Source organism: Medicago sativa, chromosome 7, assembly GCF_051527215.1.
Source record: "Medicago sativa cultivar Bolivia chromosome 7, Bolivia_mono, whole genome shotgun sequence".
Classification (NCBI taxonomy): domain Eukaryota; kingdom Viridiplantae; phylum Streptophyta; class Magnoliopsida; order Fabales; family Fabaceae; genus Medicago; species Medicago sativa.
The window spans coordinates 60,441,215-60,459,130 of NC_140755.1; the positions used below are offsets into that span (position 1 = coordinate 60,441,215).

A 17,916-nucleotide genomic window follows, 5' to 3' on the forward strand; every position below is an offset into this window, starting at 1 on the left:
TATTGAAAGGAGATAATTTGGTCGCAACAATAGAAAAGAAATGTAAATTTTCCGACAACTGTATTCTAATATTGCGACCAAATTAGAAAACCACATAATGATTTTCAAGAATTATTCATTTTTATCATTTTAAGATGCAAACTGGTATGTAAATCCAAATACATTTTAACACATTGTGAAAACCACACAATATAATCGCAGCATTAGAGTAAAGAAACCACACAATATATGTTTAAAGAAATGGTTTAGATGATATCATGAATATTAAAGGAGATAAAATAGTCGCAACATTAGAAAACCACGTAATTATGCAACGAATGGTAGCAGCATTCTTGGTTCTTTCCATGCTTTTATTCTTCATGAAATCATCTTTGTTGTGGTTAGTCTTTGTTTGAAAGAATGAGAGCAAATCCAATTATGGTCAAGTTCAAGGAAATGATTTAATTATCATTGAAGAAAAGAATATGTGATTCATTTGAAACAAGCAAAGAATTGTTCATTGTGTAATTCATTTGAAAATGTCAAGTATAATTAAGGTATGTGCAACCAAATACATAAATCACAAACAATCCCTTCCTTGTTGTAACATAAAGGTGAATAACTTATAGGGAATCAGTGAAGGTTATAAATTATAATCTTTGAGAAACCTCAAAATCCAGATAAAACCCTTCATTAATTAGTTATTTTTTCTTAAGGGTTCATTAACTAGTTCTTCATAGCAATGTTTACTGTATGTTCTACCAGGGATATGAATACTGTTTGTCCATTGTTGTCTACCACACCCATGAAAGGTGATTCATATAAACAACAGTTGGTAACACAAGTGTGTTTATTTACAAATATATGTCTATATATTTATTTATTAAAGATAAGATTGAAAACAAAAAGTAAGAATTGTTTCTTTTAGAAAACCATCTCTAGTTGGTGTGCTTGCCCTAAATACTAAATCGGAAAAGTTGAAATTATTTAATTGTTGTTAGATTAGATTAGATACATTAAAAGAAGGTGGATTCAATATACATATCATTTAACTGATATAGTGCTAGTTTATATTGATATCTTTTACAGGAAGGAAAGCTCCGCCAAGTCATTACACATTCAAAATACAGTCCTTCTCTTTGCTTTCTAAGGCCTCCATTGAAAAATGTGTCTCGGAAGAGTTTGAAGCTGGAGGTTACAAATGGTATGTAAATGTATTTAGGCCTTAAATAATGGTCAGCAAGAACACTTAGATATCTACTTGAATGTCTCATTCAATAAATTTGAGAGCTCGTTCACAATCATGATACAATTATTTTAGTAAAAAAAAAATGATAATATTATTAAACTTTCGTTCATGCGTAGGAGCTTGTCTATATACCCATCTGGGAACACAGAGAGGCATGGACATGGCCACGTTTCTATTTATTTGGCAATCATGGACCCAATTTCATTACCTATTGATTGGGAGATCAATGCCATTATAAACTTTTCAGCATATAATTTTATTGACGATGAATACGTTACAACTCAAGGTACAAATTTTAATTGAGAGTAATTGTAAACTTAATTTTAAAAAATTGCATTATATGTATGATATAAATTTTAAGGTTGGTTATATATTCTGTTAGGTTTGGTAACTACAAAAAAAAAAAAAATCTTGAAATCACAAAGTTTTTTTTTTTTACTAATTGAAATCACCAAGTTTGTGATTAAATATCATGAAATTTTTAATGTTTAACTTGACATGAGCTATTTTATAGGGATTGAAATCATATTTATTGCTATAATTTTTTAATATCTTTTCAGGCAAGTTTAGAAAATTAGAAAAATACCTTATCTTATACTACATTATAAATTAATTAACAAACATGCAGATGCATCTGTTAGGCGTTTTCATGTCCTGAAAACAGAGTGGGGTATTCCAAATTTCATCAGCATTGACACATTTAAAGACCCTACAAAAGGATATTTGTTGGATGATAATTGTGTTTTTGGAGCTGAGGTTTTCGTTGTGAAGACTGCCAATAAAGGCGATTGCTTATCCATAATAAATCCTGTCACTATTTCCCATAGCTGGAAATTTTGCAAATTTTCGTTTGCAAATTTAGACAAGTACGAGTCGGAATCCTTTGTAGCTGGAGACTATAAATGGTACTTAGATAAACTACTTCTAATTAACTTTCTTATTACTAGCTTGCTGTAGGAGTAACAAATTTTATGTTCTCTGGCTATTTTTTTTAACAGGAAGCTCCTTTTATACCCCAATGGAGTCGTTGAGGGAAAGGGTACCCATATTTCATTATTTTTAGCTCTGGATGTCTCAACTCTCCCATCTGACACTAAAATTCTCGTGGACTGCACTCTGCGCGCCAAAGACCAAATCTGTGGGAAACATGTTGAACGAAAGTGTAAGTCCATATATAGGTTATCTTCTGCGAAGCATGGATACGAACACAGACATCGGATACGACACATACACTTACACGCCGCCACCGCTAATAATTTGAGAAAATCACATAATTCAGTGTAATTATACGTGTCTTTGTCGTGTCGGTGTCGAACACGAGATGTGTGTCCGACACCGAAACACATATAACGCGAGGAGTGTTCGTGATAGGTTATCTTAAAAATTGCTGCTCCTGTGATAATCTCTTAATTTTTTTAATTAGTTTTCCAAAAATATGTGTTAGTACCCATCATATTGAATTACTGTCATACATTGGAATAAAAAGATACATTTGATTATTTGGTAAAAAAAAAAAAAAGATACATTTGATTAAGAAATAGGTTCTAAATTTTTTATTTTTTTTTGAGGGAAAATAGGTTCTGAATTACTAATGCATTGATATTACGCTACATATACATGTTTTTTAAAAGTATTTAACCATTAGTATATTCAAAGCATTCACTAGTGTACCAAAGAGTCTTAGGTCATTAGGAATGTAAAACTATAAAAGCATTCACTAGTGTACCAAAGCATTCACTTGGTTAAGCTTTTTGTTGCCGGAGCCTTGCGTTTATGGGTCAATTGATGTGAAAAACGTGAAGCTATTATTTCTAGCTTTATAAAAAACGTATGTTTGATGCACTCTAGACGTAGAAACAAACGGTCTTTGGACCACGGTGGGAGACTTATTCGGGCTATAGGAATATGTTATCATTGTTAGTAGAGAAGAACATAATGTCATATCGGGTTTTCGGGTTGAACAATTTGAGTGACAAAATAAATTTAGAATGAATAGAAAAATAAATTAAAATTTATTTACTACATTTATAATTTTCAGCATGTGTTCAAGTATATACTTGTCATTGTTGTTTTTTAAGTTGTAGATTTAGTTCTCTCAAAAAAAGTTGTAGATTTAGTGAATATTGCCTAAAACTTGTTATGTTTTCTAAGTTGTAGAATTAATCCTCTAAAAAGACGTTGTTGATTTAGTAAATATTGCCTAAAATTTGTCATTTTAACTCAATCTAATTCATATTGCAGTTAATCGCAAGTTCTCCAGCTCAGATTTAGTGTGGGGGTCCAGACAACTTGTGACATTGACTAAACTCAAAAACCTGAATAATGGAATTTTGGTGAATGATACTTGTATATTTGAAGTTGAATTTTTAGTTATTGGGCTACTTACACCCCAAAAATGATTGATGTCGATGATACATGCATTAAATGAGGTGTGATACGTTGTTAAAATTGTATGTCACTTTAGAAAAAAAAAATTGTTTTAAATTATATGTCGCTTTACAATACCAATGAAATATTAACATTACTTTTCCTATTATATCCTTAACTATTTATTACTCTCTCTTCTTTCAATTCCTTCAGTTATCTTTCACATATCATTTATTAGGGACAATTTTGTAAAACAACTCATAATATATCTTTCCCACACAATATTAATTACATTTCTTAATATGTGTGAAATGCTCAAAACGTCATACAATTTGGGACGAAGGGAGTAATATGACTAAGAGATGGACACCATCATTTTAGTTTGCTCAGGACACAAAAAATCTTAAGATCGACCATAAAATGATTTTTTTTGTTACAAAATTAGTTTGATCTTTTTTGACCATTATTTTCTCTCTCTCCTCTAAAAAATCTATTTTTGAGAAGCTACTCTTAACAGTTTTTAATTTGAAGTTGTTTTTTTTTTTTTTTTAGATTCTGATTTTTTAAAAAGTTGTAACAAACTTATGCAATACTCTTAAAAGTGATTTTTTTTCCTTGAAAAGGTTATATTAAACGACTTTTGTTGAAAAGAAAATGTATTTTCCAAAAAAAAATGGTTTTTATTGATGGATTAAAATGAGGGTATGATAGACGAATAAAACACCGAAAATCTACTTCCTTAATTTTATGTTATTATTCTAAAACAACAGTTAAAAAACTGAGGAGTAGTAATCAATAAGATACATTTAAAGAAAATATATACAATAGTTTTTTGTTTTTTGCAATACACTTATATATAATATGTGTGTGTGTGTGTGTCTGTTGAGAGACCTTATAAGGTAACTAGATCGTAAACCCAAGCTTCGCACGGGACAACGATGATCCCAACATGTATATATGAAAAATGCATGGTTAATTGACATAAAAAACAACAAAATATGGTAGTCAAAAAGAGATCGTACACGAAGCGTCATTAGAATAGATAATAAGTAGCAACAACATTAATTAGCAAACATGTTGTAATACTTCTTTGTACACTACATTTGAGGTTAGATTTGTATCTGAACCCTCATCACCAGTCCACAATATCTTTAGCCCTTTTCTTAATGTAACTTTGGACATAGCAACATATAATTGCCCATTCAAAAAGACCGACTGCGGAAGATAGACACCAACGTGACTAAGTGATTGTCCTTGACTTTTATTAATGGTCATAACAAATTAAACAACAATGGGATATTGTCGTTGTTGATATGAGCATTATACTTTAACTATAGATATTTGGCAATGATTATGAGGGACATTTTTTATATCAAAGTGCTGCTATCTTGGAATTTATAAAAAAAAGCTAGGCAACCTCCCTCTCGGCTAATAATGAATTTATCAACAAATAAAAAAAAACTCAGACTATTATACAAAAAAAGTGTACATACAAAAATAACAATATAATAGTGTGCATTTTGGAAGGATCAAGTTCAGGCTGATAAGTTTGCATATTCAACACAGCTCATAGACTTCTTGTACTCATCAGTACCATACATTGCTGTTTTAGAATGAAAATTAAAATTAGCACCATAAATTTTTTCTGTTGCAATCTGATCAGAATTTAGAAGTATGAGAATAATTAACTCTGATGACATTAATTCAAATATAAAAAATTGATACAACTGGATTAAAGCAAGTCTTGATATGGTTCTCAACCAATAACTAATGTCAACTGCAATTACATAAGAGTTTTCTTCTTAAACTATACAATTTCTTTTGTGGTAAAGAGAGAATGTTGTAACTTTAAATAATATGAAACTGGGAGGCATTATCTACGTAGAGCACACTAACATATAGTGTTTTTTCTTCCTCATTTTCCATGTCCATGGAAGCCACGATCTAAGCTTAGTACACTTCAGGTTATGAGGTTCTGTTCGTTCTCAAATGTCACACTACCTTCATAAAATAGTGCAGATAATGAGTAAACAACCATATAGAAGTGATGAAATACTCTTGTCTTGGTTGAAATCATTGGACCATAAGATAGAGAAATAAATACTTTGTAACCTCGTTATTATTCATTAAGATAACTACAAACTAACTGATCATCTATTTAATAATTTGATGAGAAAAATTTCTCCAATAGACTCTAATAGTGACCAAAACGCAAAGTAAAGGAAAACCGGTCCAAAAGCCTTGCGTTTATGGGTCAATTGATGTGAAAAACGTGAAGCTATTATTTCTAGCTTTATAAAAAACGTATGTTTGATGCACTCTAGACGTAGAAACAAATGGTCTTTGGACCACGGTGGGAGACTTATTTGGGCTATAGGAATATGTTATCATTGTTAGTAGAGAAGAACATAATGTCATGTCGGATTTTCGGGTTGAACAATTTGAGTGACAAAATAAATTTAGAATGAATTGAAAAATAAATTAAAATTTATTTACTACATTTATAATTTTCAGCATGTGTTGACGTATATACTTGTCATTGTTGTTTTTTAAGTTGTAGATTTAGTCCTCTCAAAAAAAGTTTGCCTAAAACTTGTTATGTTTTCTAAGTTGTAGAATCAATCCTCTAAAAAGAAGTTGTTGATTTAGTAAATATTGCCTAAAATTTGTCATTTTAACTCAATCTAATTCATATTGCAGTTAATCGCAAGTTCTCCAGCTCAGATTTAGTGTGGGGGTCCAGACAACTTGTGACATTGACTAAACTCAAAAACCTGAATAATGGAATTTTGGTGAATGATACTTGTATATTTGAAGTTGAATTTTTAGTTATTGAGCTACTTACACCCCGAAAATGATTGATGTGGATGATACATGCATTAAATGAGGTTGATACGTTGTTAAAATGTTCGCTTTTATTAATTGATTCAAGCAAGTTGATAATCAATTCACAATATTAAATATTGTAACGACGGGTTTCTTAACATGATTTAAGTTATCTATTTTTTAGATCATTTCATATTAACAAAAAAAATGAATTTAGTTATTTATTAGGATCGATGCTTCGTCAGTTTTCAGGAAAATTGTTTGTGATATTATTTGGGGTTGTTTATTGAGATGTTTCTTAGATTTATTTGTTGCACATGTGAGGAGGTGTCTTTGTTTATATTGACCGGTTGTGCACGTATCTCTGCTAGCGCTATTTTATTTTATTTTTGTAAATTTATAACTTATATCTTTTTATTTTCACTTTGACAACCCAAGTTTTTTGTTCAAGCTCTGACATTGTGCACAAACAAAACAAATCTAATAATATGACTAAGAGATGGACATCATCATTTTATTTTGCTCAGGACACAAAAAATCTTAAGATCGACCATAAAATGATTTTTTTTGTTACAAAATTAGTTCGATCTTTTGACCATTATTTTCTCTCTCTCTCTCTCTCTCTCTCTCTCTCTCTCTCTCTCTCTCTCTCTCTCTCTCTCCCCCCTTTAAAAAATCTATTTTTGAGAAGCTACTCTTAACAGTTTCTAATTTGAAGTTGTTTTTATTTTTTTTTAGATTCTGATTTTTTAAAAAGTTGTAACAAACTTATGCAATACTCTTAAAAGTGATTTTTTTTTTCTTAAAAAGGTTATATTAAACGGGCTTTTGTTGAAAAGAAAATGTATTTTTCAAAAAAAAATAGGAATTTATTGATGGATTAAAATGAGGGTATGATAGACGAATAAAACACCGAAAATCTACTTCCTTAATTTTATGTTATTATTCTAAAACAATAGTTAAAAAACTGAGGAGTAGTAATCAATAAGATACATTTAAAGAAAATATATACAATAGTTTTTTGTTTTTTGTCTTTTGCGATACACTTATATATAATATGTGTGTGTGTGTGTCTGTTGAGAGACCTTATAAGGTAATTGAGTGAACGTTGGGTTTTTGGTGTGAACTATGTGACTTAGTGAATGAATAAAGTGAACGTTGTTTAGCGTTGCGTCACTTTCTAGTGTGTCTACGTATGTTATTTGCAATAATGTAAATGGAAAAAAAAATAATCATGGAAATTTAATTGAAAATATAATTTTGATTTTAGGAATAAATTCAAATAGGTCGTGCAAATTGGTTGTTGTAAGGAGGGTAAAAGCTGGCTATAATTCCAAAAATTGGTTTATAATAAATTGTGATGGAATATTCCCTGAAAAAAAAAGTTGTGATGGAATATCTTGATCAATTAATGTGTTTTTTCAAAAAAGATATCTCCGTTATGAATTTAAATAAATTTACGATCTTTAACTTTTTTGACGGTTATGTTTGATCTTGTTTTCAATAAGATGATCTTTGTTCTTTTTGAGTCAAGGAAAATTCTATATAACATTAATATTTCCGTAAGAAAAAGCATTGCACATATTTTTTACATTATTTTTTTATCAATAATAATGTTTGTCAATTATTTGTGGCTTAATTGCACTTTTCCCCCTATCTTTTGTTAATTGTGCGATTTTGCACCCCCTCTTTTTTTTGAGCGATTTTGCACCCCATCTTTTTGCCTCCTTTTTGATTTTGCACCCCATCTTTGTGTTCAATTGCACTTTTGTCCCCTATCTTTTTGTTAATTGTGTGATTTTGCACCCCCTCTTCTTTTTTTTTGGATCGATTTTGCACCCTATCTTCTGTCCCTTTTCCCATCTTTTAATGATGATTTTGAACAAAACACGATTTGCAAAAGATGGGGTGCAAAATCGCTCATAAAAAAAGTGGGGGTGCAAAATCGCACAATTAGCAAAAGATTGGGGGGGGGGGGGGGGGGGGGGGGAGGTGCAATTAAGCCATTATTTTTTTGTTGAAAATAAAAAAGCATATTTTGCCCACAAAAAAAAAAGCATAGTTTGAATGCAGGTGTTAAAAAGTCTCGCAACGGATATTTTTTTTAATGTAGTAGTTAAAAGTCTCACATCCACGAACGGATGGATTCAAGGGCTATGTGTGGTTAAAGCCACACATATACTTTCTCTCTGTTTTATTTTTATTTTTATAATAAATAAAACACATGCATAATGCTCAATTTTATGTTATGCAATTGTGTTGAGCTTGCTCGAAGGTTTAACTACATCAACATTCCAAGGTTTCCATGTTACATTATTACACCAAAAGTTTGCCAAACGGAGTAAATATACAAAGTCGTACAACACGTCCTATAATATAACATAGGCATCTCTAATCTACATCAAGGCAAATCCATGAAATCACGATCATTCCAAGACTTTTTCTTTACCTTTTCCTTGCACAACCTGTGAACCTGAACAAATAAGGAGTTGGGTGAGACATAATGCCTCAGTGAGTTCTTTCTAGCCCTAGGCTAGTGATAACCTCGGGGGTACTATGGTTATCACGTGTCTACATTACAACCTGGCGGTTGATTATACGTGTGTGGTCATGAACCTTTGATGGTCGTGCAAGCTAAAACCCGTCATAGGTATCTCTTATCTTGTTATAGGCTTACTAATAACATACGTGCCATGATGGTCGAGGGTTCCTAAAAACCGATTTGCTAGATACGCTAAAAGTATCCAAGCCTACTCATGAAACAATCATGGCACAACCTATACCGGACGAATAGGGTAACCTAAGATCGTCCTTGGCATTCCTTCTTAACTTGTTTCACATCTAACATTATATAATAATCATGCATGAATACATTCATTTAAACTTTATGTTAGCGTTGAACATCAAACATTAACTTGATTCGTTTTACGGAGAGTCCCGGGTGGAGTAACCCCGAGTACACTCCCATCATGACCGATGTACGTACATCGGACTCCCTCAGTGTCGTGCGGGTCCCTTACGGCTTGAACCGTTCCCCTTGAGTCGAGAACCTCCCGTATCCCCCTGATGTGGATAACAAGAGACACGAACACCTACATCTTGTGTTAATCATAAACTTATGCATACATGAACGGTAAATCTATAACCACTTGAGTTAATTTCCTTAACTCGGATCCTTGATCGATCCCTTGGGGTATAACATGTAAGTTCTTGAGCGTAGAAAAGTATTCTTCGCACCTTGACATAAATATAATCAGGATCTAGTTCTCGACAACTACACCGAGGCTCTAGTTCATTCCCACGTTAGTTATTGCTTGCTACTCGTTCAACTCATGTCATAATTCTCTTACGCCATGCTTAATTATACAATACAAATACTTGTTAAATGATCAAGAAAACATTTTTAAAAATCATGCCTTGGAGTTATGTATTGAGGGGTTTATTACTGTAAAAGACTGCTCAAAGAAAAACTAGATCGAACGGTGGTAAAAGGGCCTGAAGCGAGCAAACAGGGTGTTGTCACCCTGCTACTCGCCATTGCGAGTTCACCTACTCGCGACTGCGAGTTCACTTACTCGCCACTGCGAGTTTGTTGCGAGTTGGGGGCGAGCAACACCCCCTTGCTGTTCCCAGCTCGCCTCGCAAGCAATTCTACTCGCCGTTGCGAGTTATGACAGTCCAGACCTGCAAAAATGGTGTTTTTGACCCAAAAACCTCAATACAAAACATCCGAAGACATATCATGGTACTAGAAGTCATATGGAACCTGTGAAACAGCCATTAAACAAGTATTCACAAGTATAAAGAGGCATAACATGAAAAGGGGTAACTTTCTACACATAAACCCTAGAAAAATATATAGTTTTTCCTTGCAAGCTTAAACACATCCCATGGTTAGGTACTAACTAAGAACTCACCTTAAAATAACTTGAAAATAGGCTCACAATCTCAAGACCTTGACAGCAATCTCTAAGAACCAAAACCCTAGAAAAGTGATAGATGTTTGGTGAAGCTTGCTTCCAACTTGTCATCAACAATTAACCAACTCTAACCTTGCTTAGATTCTAACTTCTTGAAGGATTTAGGAGAAGATTAAAGGAAGATCATGAGTAGAGAGGAGTAGAGAAGGATGCTTCAACATAACACTAACCAAAAACCATAAACACTAACCAACTCATGCTTGATTCCATAAAAGAGAAGAATGAATCAAAGATTATGAGTGAAGGTTGATGATGATGACCGATTTTCTAGAGAGAAGGGAGAGCAAAATTTCTTACAAACCCTAGTGAGAGAAAGTGAAGAGAATTGTGGGATAATTTTGGACTAAAGTCCTTAAATAGCCCCTCCATGCGCATTTACCATATTACCCTTAGTCTTAACGTGCTTACTCTATCGTTAACAGGTAAATTTTCGTATCAAGAAAAGTGGGATATTACATGAAGCATGTGATATCTAGTTGAGAATAATAATACTAAGTACTTTAGTTGCAAAATCTAAAATCTTCTATTCTTTGGTAGTAATGTACAAAGTGAGATTAAATACATATTCATATGATCATTTTTAAAAATATGTTTAGATTCTCGAAAAGGTTAAGCCGTTAATATTTGTTTGTTTGTCAAATGTCAAGTGTTGAACGTGTTTTTCAACTATGAAAGTTGTGAAGAGTAACCTATGTAACAAAATGGGTGATCAGTGGCTAAACGACTGTTTTGTAACTTATATAATAAAGAGATGTTATTTTAACAATTAGCATGGATGTCATTTTAGTTCATTTTCAACAAATATATAAGAGACGATTTTCATTGTAATGTATTGTATCAAACAATGTTACTTCTTATTTTTAATATAGTTTGCATTATTGTTTCTTTAAAATTTTAGCCCCACATGTACCAAATATCTAGATATGTCCCTGCTCACATCAGATAAAAATATCATGAACATGTGTTTATAAGTGGGACAATAATCACATCACAAGCTGGTTTTGTACAATTGTGTAAGACACAACCAGAATTTCTAAAATGATACCAAAGCCTGCTCCAAGATCTATTTAGTCACATGCTATCAAGTTTCTGATATCTAACCATCCACTGTTTATATCCACATATGCAAGATACCTTAGTGAATACCAGAGAAATTCAAACTAGAACTGTTGGAAGGAAGAAAGAGAAAAACTACTATAAGGATTGTAAGAGAACAAAAGATTAGATATCATATGTGCTCAAATGTGAAGACAATTCATCGAGTTTTTGTTGAATTCAAATGTGCGGTAAAGTTTTTAACGGTATTGAATGGTCAAATTGGAGCTTCAATTCTTGAGTTTGATTAAGAAGTGCTTTGGTTAGAGCTCTTTTCAACACACTCCTCTAACACTCACTTCATTGTTTGTTTAAATTTATGACTTTCACCACTTTATATGAGATTAAATTCCAAAGTATAAAAACTTAAATTGATTTTAGTAAGTGTTAGGAAGATTGTTGAAAAATATTGTTCCCAACACTCTCACATTGCCACACTTTATAAATAAATAGACTGACTTATAAAACACCTCAAGTTATATAAATAATTTTTAAAACGATCAAATAAGTCATAAATAGCTAAAACTTAGCACGGGCCAAACACACTTTATATAAAATAACTATAAACAAAAAACTGTTACTAAATTTTTTTTCCAAGTTGTCTAGTGATTAGAATTCAATTTAAAATAAGTGGGATGTCGGGGTTCGAATCCCGACCCCTACATATAACAATGCATATCCCTACCAACTGTGTTATGCTCAAGGGGACACCGTTACTATGTTATTTGGTATATATTTCTTTTTTGAAAGACTTATTTGAAATATTATTGTGCACCGATCTATTTTCCTTCCCCGGCAATACTATGCCTGAAAATGACAGCGTCGTGTACAAAGTGAAAGGCACTCTGTTGCAACCATTTTAATTTTTCATTTTCATCAATAATTAACTAACTTTCAATTTCAAACTATATATATGGTCTGATTTATTGCATCACAGTAGAATAATCGTAAGAATATACCAAGTTGGCTTGATGGTATTTTTTTTCCTTCTTCCACAATACTGTAATCATTGTTATCAAAAACCCGACTTAAGTCCCAAAATCCTAGTTTTTGCGACTTTGCGTAGCTTCAACGACTCAAATCATAGCAAAGTCCCAAAAACAGGCAAAATCCTATCAAAATCGCACAAAATCGCACAAAATCGTGAAATCCGTTCAAAATCGCAGGATTTTGATGGATTTTGAAGGATTTTGTTCATTTTTTGATAAGGGTCAATTTTTAATCCCATTCGTAAATTGACCCGATTTGAATCTATGACCCGGTTCTATAAATACCCTAAAGGCCAAAAAATTCCATTCTTTCACTTCCCCCACACTTGTGATCAAGTATGTATATGTATTATTAAGCCTTACTCACTTGTATTATTAAGCCAAATTTTTTAATAGCCTTACTCACTTGTGATCAAGTATTTTGTCACGTATATAGGATTTGTCTTTAAGTATTTTGTTTAGGTTGTTTAGCATTATTATGACTACTAAAGAATATTTGCATCTAGGCTTTGAGTCATTTATGTATATGTATTTTGTGGACTTTGAATTTTAGTCATTTATGACTATATGCAATTTATAACATATATTTAGCATTTGTTTAGGTAGAATCCTCGATTTCAATTGCGATTTTACAAGTCCCGACTTTGCTATCCTATATCGATTCTACAAAAGTCCTCGAGTAAAATCCTTCGACTTTGATTGCGATTTTACGAGTCCCGATTTTGCTACACCCTTTCGACTTGAAGTAAAGTCCCGATTTTGATAACCTTGACTGTAATCAAGCTATAAAGTCCAAGATACTTTACTAGATGTCAGATGTTCTCAACCATCATTTTTGTTCTTTTGCTTAGTTTTCCAGTTGTATAATTAAGCAGTTTTGATTTTAGGTTTTGTGTGACCAAATTAGTCAATTACAATATGGAAGCCTAATACTAGATGGACAAATAATAAATGGATCGGATCAGGATAGTATGCAATAAGTGGAACATTATGGTTTTTCCCTTTACACACCAATCCAAGCTAATGGATAAATTCACTAAAATGATAAAGTGATCTTCCACCTACATTTTTCATTCACAATACATATAATTTAGGTAAAGTGTTAACTCTTTCGTTTCAATAAAAGAAGTCCTTGTAATCTGGAGTTCGAAGTTAATTATAATCTGGTGTTAAGATATATATATATATATATATATATATATATATATATATATATATATATATATATATATATATATATGATTGGGTGGTACCATTAAAGGTGTTCCTAGTCTGTACTTGAAATTATTAAAAAAAATTAATTTTTTTAAAGATGATATCATTTGAAAATAAATAATTCTTTAAATTATTGAAAGAAGATAATTTGGCCGCAACAATAGAAAAGAAATGTAAATTTTCCGACAACTGTATTCTAATGTTGCGACCAAATTAGAAAACCACATAATCATTTTCAAGAATTATTCCTTTTTATCATTTTAAGATGCAAACTGGTATTTTTAACACATTGTGAAAACCACACAATATAATCGCAGCATTAGAGTAAAGAAACCACACAATATATGTTTAAAGAAATGGTTTGGGAAAATTTGGTCGAAACAATAGAGGGTTAGATGATATCATGAATATTAAAGGAGATAAAATAGTCGCAACATTAGAAAACCACGTAATTATGCAACGAATGGTAGCAACATTCTTGGTTCTTTCCATGCCTTTATTCTTCATGAAATCATCTTTGTTGTGGTTAGTAATTTGTTTGAAAGAATGAGAGCAAATCCAATTATGGTCAAGTTCAAGGAAATGATTTAATTATCATTGAAGAAAAGAATATGTGATTCATTTGAAACAAGCAAAGAATTGTTCATTGTGTAATTCATTTGAAACTGTCAAGTATAATTAAGGTATGTGCAACCAAATACATAAATCACAAACAATCCCTTCCTTGTTGTAACATAAAGGTGAATAACTTATAGGGAATCAATGAAGGTTATAAATTATAATCTTTGAGAAACCTCAAAATCCAGATAAAAACCTTCATTAATTAGTTATTTTTTCTTAAGGGTTCATTAATTAGTTCTTCATGGCAATGTCTACTCCATTTCCTACCAAGGATATGAATTGTGTTTGTCCATTGTTGTCTACCACACCCATGAAAGGTGATTCATATAAACAACAGTTGGTAACACAAGTGTGTTTATTTACAAATATATGTCTATATATTTATTTATTAAAGATAAGATTGACAATAAAAAGTAAGAATTGTTTCTTTCAGAAAACCATCTCTAGTTGGTGTGCTTGCCCTAAATACTAAATCGAAAAAGTTGAAATTATTTCATTGTTGTTAGATTAGATTAGATACATTAAAAGAAGGTGGATTCAATATACATATCATTTAACTGATATAGTGATAGTTTATATTGATATCTTTTACAGGAAGGAAAGCTCCGCCAAGTCATTACACATTCAAAATACAGTCCTTCTCTTTGCTTTCAAAGGCCTCCATTGAAAAATGTGTCTCGGAAGAGTTTGAAGCTGGAGGTTACAAATGGTATGTAAATGTAATTAGGCCTTAAATAATGGTCAGCAAGAACACTTAGATATTGTCTCATTCAATAAATTTGAGAGCTCGTTCACAATCATGATACAATTATTTTAGTAAAAAAAAATAAATGATAATATTATTAAACTTTCGTTCATGCGTAGGAGCTTGTCTATATACCCATCTGGGAACACAGAGAGGAATGGACATGGCCACGTTTCTATTTATTTGGCAATCATGGACCCAATTTCATTACCTATTGATTGGGAGATCAATGCCATTATAAACTTTTCAGCATATAATTTTATTGACGATGAATACGTTACAACTCAAGGTACAAATTTTAATTGAGAGTAATTGTAAACTTAATTTTCAAAAATTGCATTATATGTATGATATAAATTTTAAGGTTGGTTATATATTCTGTTAGGTTTGGTAACTACAAAAAAAAAAATCTTGAAATCACAAAGTTTTTTTTTTTTTTTTTACTAATTGAAATCACCAAAATTAGTGATTAAATATCATGAAATTTTTAATGTTTAACTTGACATGAGCTATTTTATAGGGATTAAAATCATATTTATTGCTATAATTTTTTAATATCTTTTTAGGCAAGTTTAGAAAATTAGAAAAATACCTTATCTTATACTACATTATAAATTAATTAACAAACATGCAGATGCATCTGTTAGGCGTTTTCATGTCCTGAAAACAGAGTGGGGTATTCCAAATTTCATCAACATTGACACATTTAAAGACCCTACAAAAGGATATTTGTTGGATGATAATTGTGTTTTTGGAGCTGAGGTTTTCGTTGTGAAGAAGACTGCCAATAAAGGCGATTGCTTATCCTTAATAAATCCTGTCACTATTTCCCATAGCTGGAAATTTTGCAAATTTTCGTTTGCAAATTTAGACAAGTACGAGTCGGAATCCTTTGTAGCTGGAGACTATAAATGGTACTTAGATAAACTACTTCTAATTAATTTTCTTATTACTAGCTTGTTGTAGGAGTAACAAATTTTATGTTCTCTGGCTATTTTTTTTAACAGGAAGCTCCGTTTATACCCCAATGGAGTCGTTGAGGGAAAGGGTACCCATATTTCATTATTTTTAGCTCTGGATGTCTCAACTCTCCCATCTGACACTAAAATTCTCGTGGACTACACTCTGCGCGCCAAAGACCAAATCTGTGGGAAACATGTTGAACGAAAGTGTAAGTCCATATATAGGTTATCTTCTGCGAAGCATGGATACGAACACAAACATTGGATACGACACATACACTTACACGCCGCCACCGCTAATAATTGTAGAAAATCTTATAATTCAGTGTAATTATACGTGTCTTTGTCGTGTCGGTGTCAAACACGAGACGTGTGTCCGACACCGAAACACACATAACGCGAGGAGTGTTCGTGATAGGTTATCTTAAAAATTGCTGCTCCTGTGATAATCTCTTAATTTTTTTAATTAGTTTTCCAAAAATATGTGTTAGTACCCATCATATTGAATTACTATCATACATTGGAATAAAAAGATACATTTGATTATTTGGTCAAAAAAAAAAAAAGATACATTTGATTAAGAAATAGGTTCTGAATTTTTTTTTTTTTTTTGAGGGAAAATAGGTTCTGAATTACTAATGCATTGATATTACGCTACATATACATGTTTTTTAAAAGTATTTAACCATTAGTATATTCAAAGCATTCACTAGTGTACCAAAGAGTCTTAGGTCATTAGGAATGTAAAACTATAAAAGCATTCACTAGTGTACCAAAGCATTCACTTGGTTAAGCTTTTTGTTGCCGGAGCCTTGCGTTTATGGGTCAATTGATGTGAAAAACGTGAAGCTATTATTTCTAGCTTTATAAAAAACGTATGTTTGATGCACTCTAGACGTAGAAACAAACGGTCTTTGGACCACGGTGGGAGACTTATTCGGGCTATAGGAATATGTTATCATTGTTAGTAGAGAAGAACATAATGTCATATCGGGTTTTCGGGTTGAACAATTTGAGTGACAAAATAAATTTAGAATGAATAGAAAAATAAATTAAAATTTATTTACTACATTTATAATTTTCAGCATGTGTTCAAGTATATACTTGTCATTGTTGTTTTTTAAGTTGTAGATTTAGTTCTCTCAAAAAAAGTTGTAGATTTAGTGAATATTGCCTAAAACTTGTTATGTTTTCTAAGTTGTAGAATTAATCCTCTAAAAAGAAGTTGTTGATTTAGTAAATATTGCCTAAAATTTGTCATTTTAACTCAATCTAATTCATATTGCAGTTAATCGCAAGTTCTCCAGCTCAGATTTAGTGTGGGGGTCCAGACAACTTGTGACATTGACTAAACTCAAAAACCTGAATAATGGAATTTTGGTGAATGATACTTGTATATTTGAAGTTGAATTTTTAGTTATTGGGCTACTTACACCCCGAAAATGATTGATGTCGATGATACATGCATTAAATGAGGTGTGATACGTTGTTAAAATTGTATGTCACTTTAGAAAAAAAAATTGTTTTAAATTATATGTCGCTTTACAATACCAACGAAATATTAACATTACTTTTCCTATTATATCCTTAACTATTTATTACTCTCTCTTCTTTCAATTCCTTCAGTTATCTTTCACATATCATTTATTAGGGACAATTTTGTAAAACAACTCATAATATATCTTTCCCACACAATATTAATTACATTTCTTAATATGTGTGAAATGCTCAAAACGTCATACAATTTGGGACGAAGGGAGTAATATGACTAAGAGATGGACACCATCATTTTAGTTTGCTCAGGACACAAAAAATCTTAAGATCGACCATAAAATGATTTTTTTTTGTTACAAAATTAGTTTGATCTTTTTTGACCATTATTTTCTCT

At 31.5% G+C, this 17,916-nt stretch overlaps 2 protein-coding genes across 2 annotated transcripts; both read left to right on the top strand.

Annotated features, from left to right (window-relative positions):
- Positions 1-657: 657 nt before the first annotated feature.
- LOC146907325 (uncharacterized) lies at positions 658-3,764 on the top strand. The gene is made up of 6 exons (XM_085727993.1): positions 658-791; positions 1,069-1,183; positions 1,345-1,514; positions 1,857-2,133; positions 2,227-2,390; positions 3,470-3,764. The coding sequence occupies exons 1-6, from the start codon at positions 722-724 to the stop codon at positions 3,625-3,627; spliced, it is 954 nt and encodes a 317-aa protein (XP_085584119.1). The 5' UTR covers positions 658-721; the 3' UTR covers positions 3,628-3,764.
- Positions 3,765-14,504: 10,740 nt separating this feature from the next.
- Positions 14,505-17,610, top strand: LOC146907326 (uncharacterized). The gene is made up of 6 exons (XM_085727992.1): positions 14,505-14,638; positions 14,916-15,030; positions 15,186-15,355; positions 15,701-15,980; positions 16,074-16,237; positions 17,317-17,610. The coding sequence occupies exons 1-6, from the start codon at positions 14,563-14,565 to the stop codon at positions 17,472-17,474; spliced, it is 963 nt and encodes a 320-aa protein (XP_085584118.1). The 5' UTR covers positions 14,505-14,562; the 3' UTR covers positions 17,475-17,610.
- The last annotated feature ends 306 nt before the right edge of the window (positions 17,611-17,916 follow it).

Coding starts and splice junctions, on each gene's coding strand:
- LOC146907325 (XM_085727993.1), top strand. CDS start 722: ATGTTTACTGTATGTTCTACCAGGGATATGAATACTGTTTGTCCATTG. Junction 2,134..2,226: donor GTAGCTGGAGACTATAAATG/GTACTTAGATAA, acceptor TTTTTTTAACAG/GAAGCTCCTTTTATACCCCA. Junction 2,391..3,469: donor GAAACATGTTGAACGAAAGT/GTAAGTCCATAT, acceptor TTCATATTGCAG/TTAATCGCAAGTTCTCCAGC.
- LOC146907326 (XM_085727992.1), top strand. CDS start 14,563: ATGGCAATGTCTACTCCATTTCCTACCAAGGATATGAATTGTGTTTGT. Junction 14,639..14,915: donor GTCTACCACACCCATGAAAG/GTGATTCATATA, acceptor TATCTTTTACAG/GAAGGAAAGCTCCGCCAAGT. Junction 15,981..16,073: donor GTAGCTGGAGACTATAAATG/GTACTTAGATAA, acceptor TTTTTTTAACAG/GAAGCTCCGTTTATACCCCA.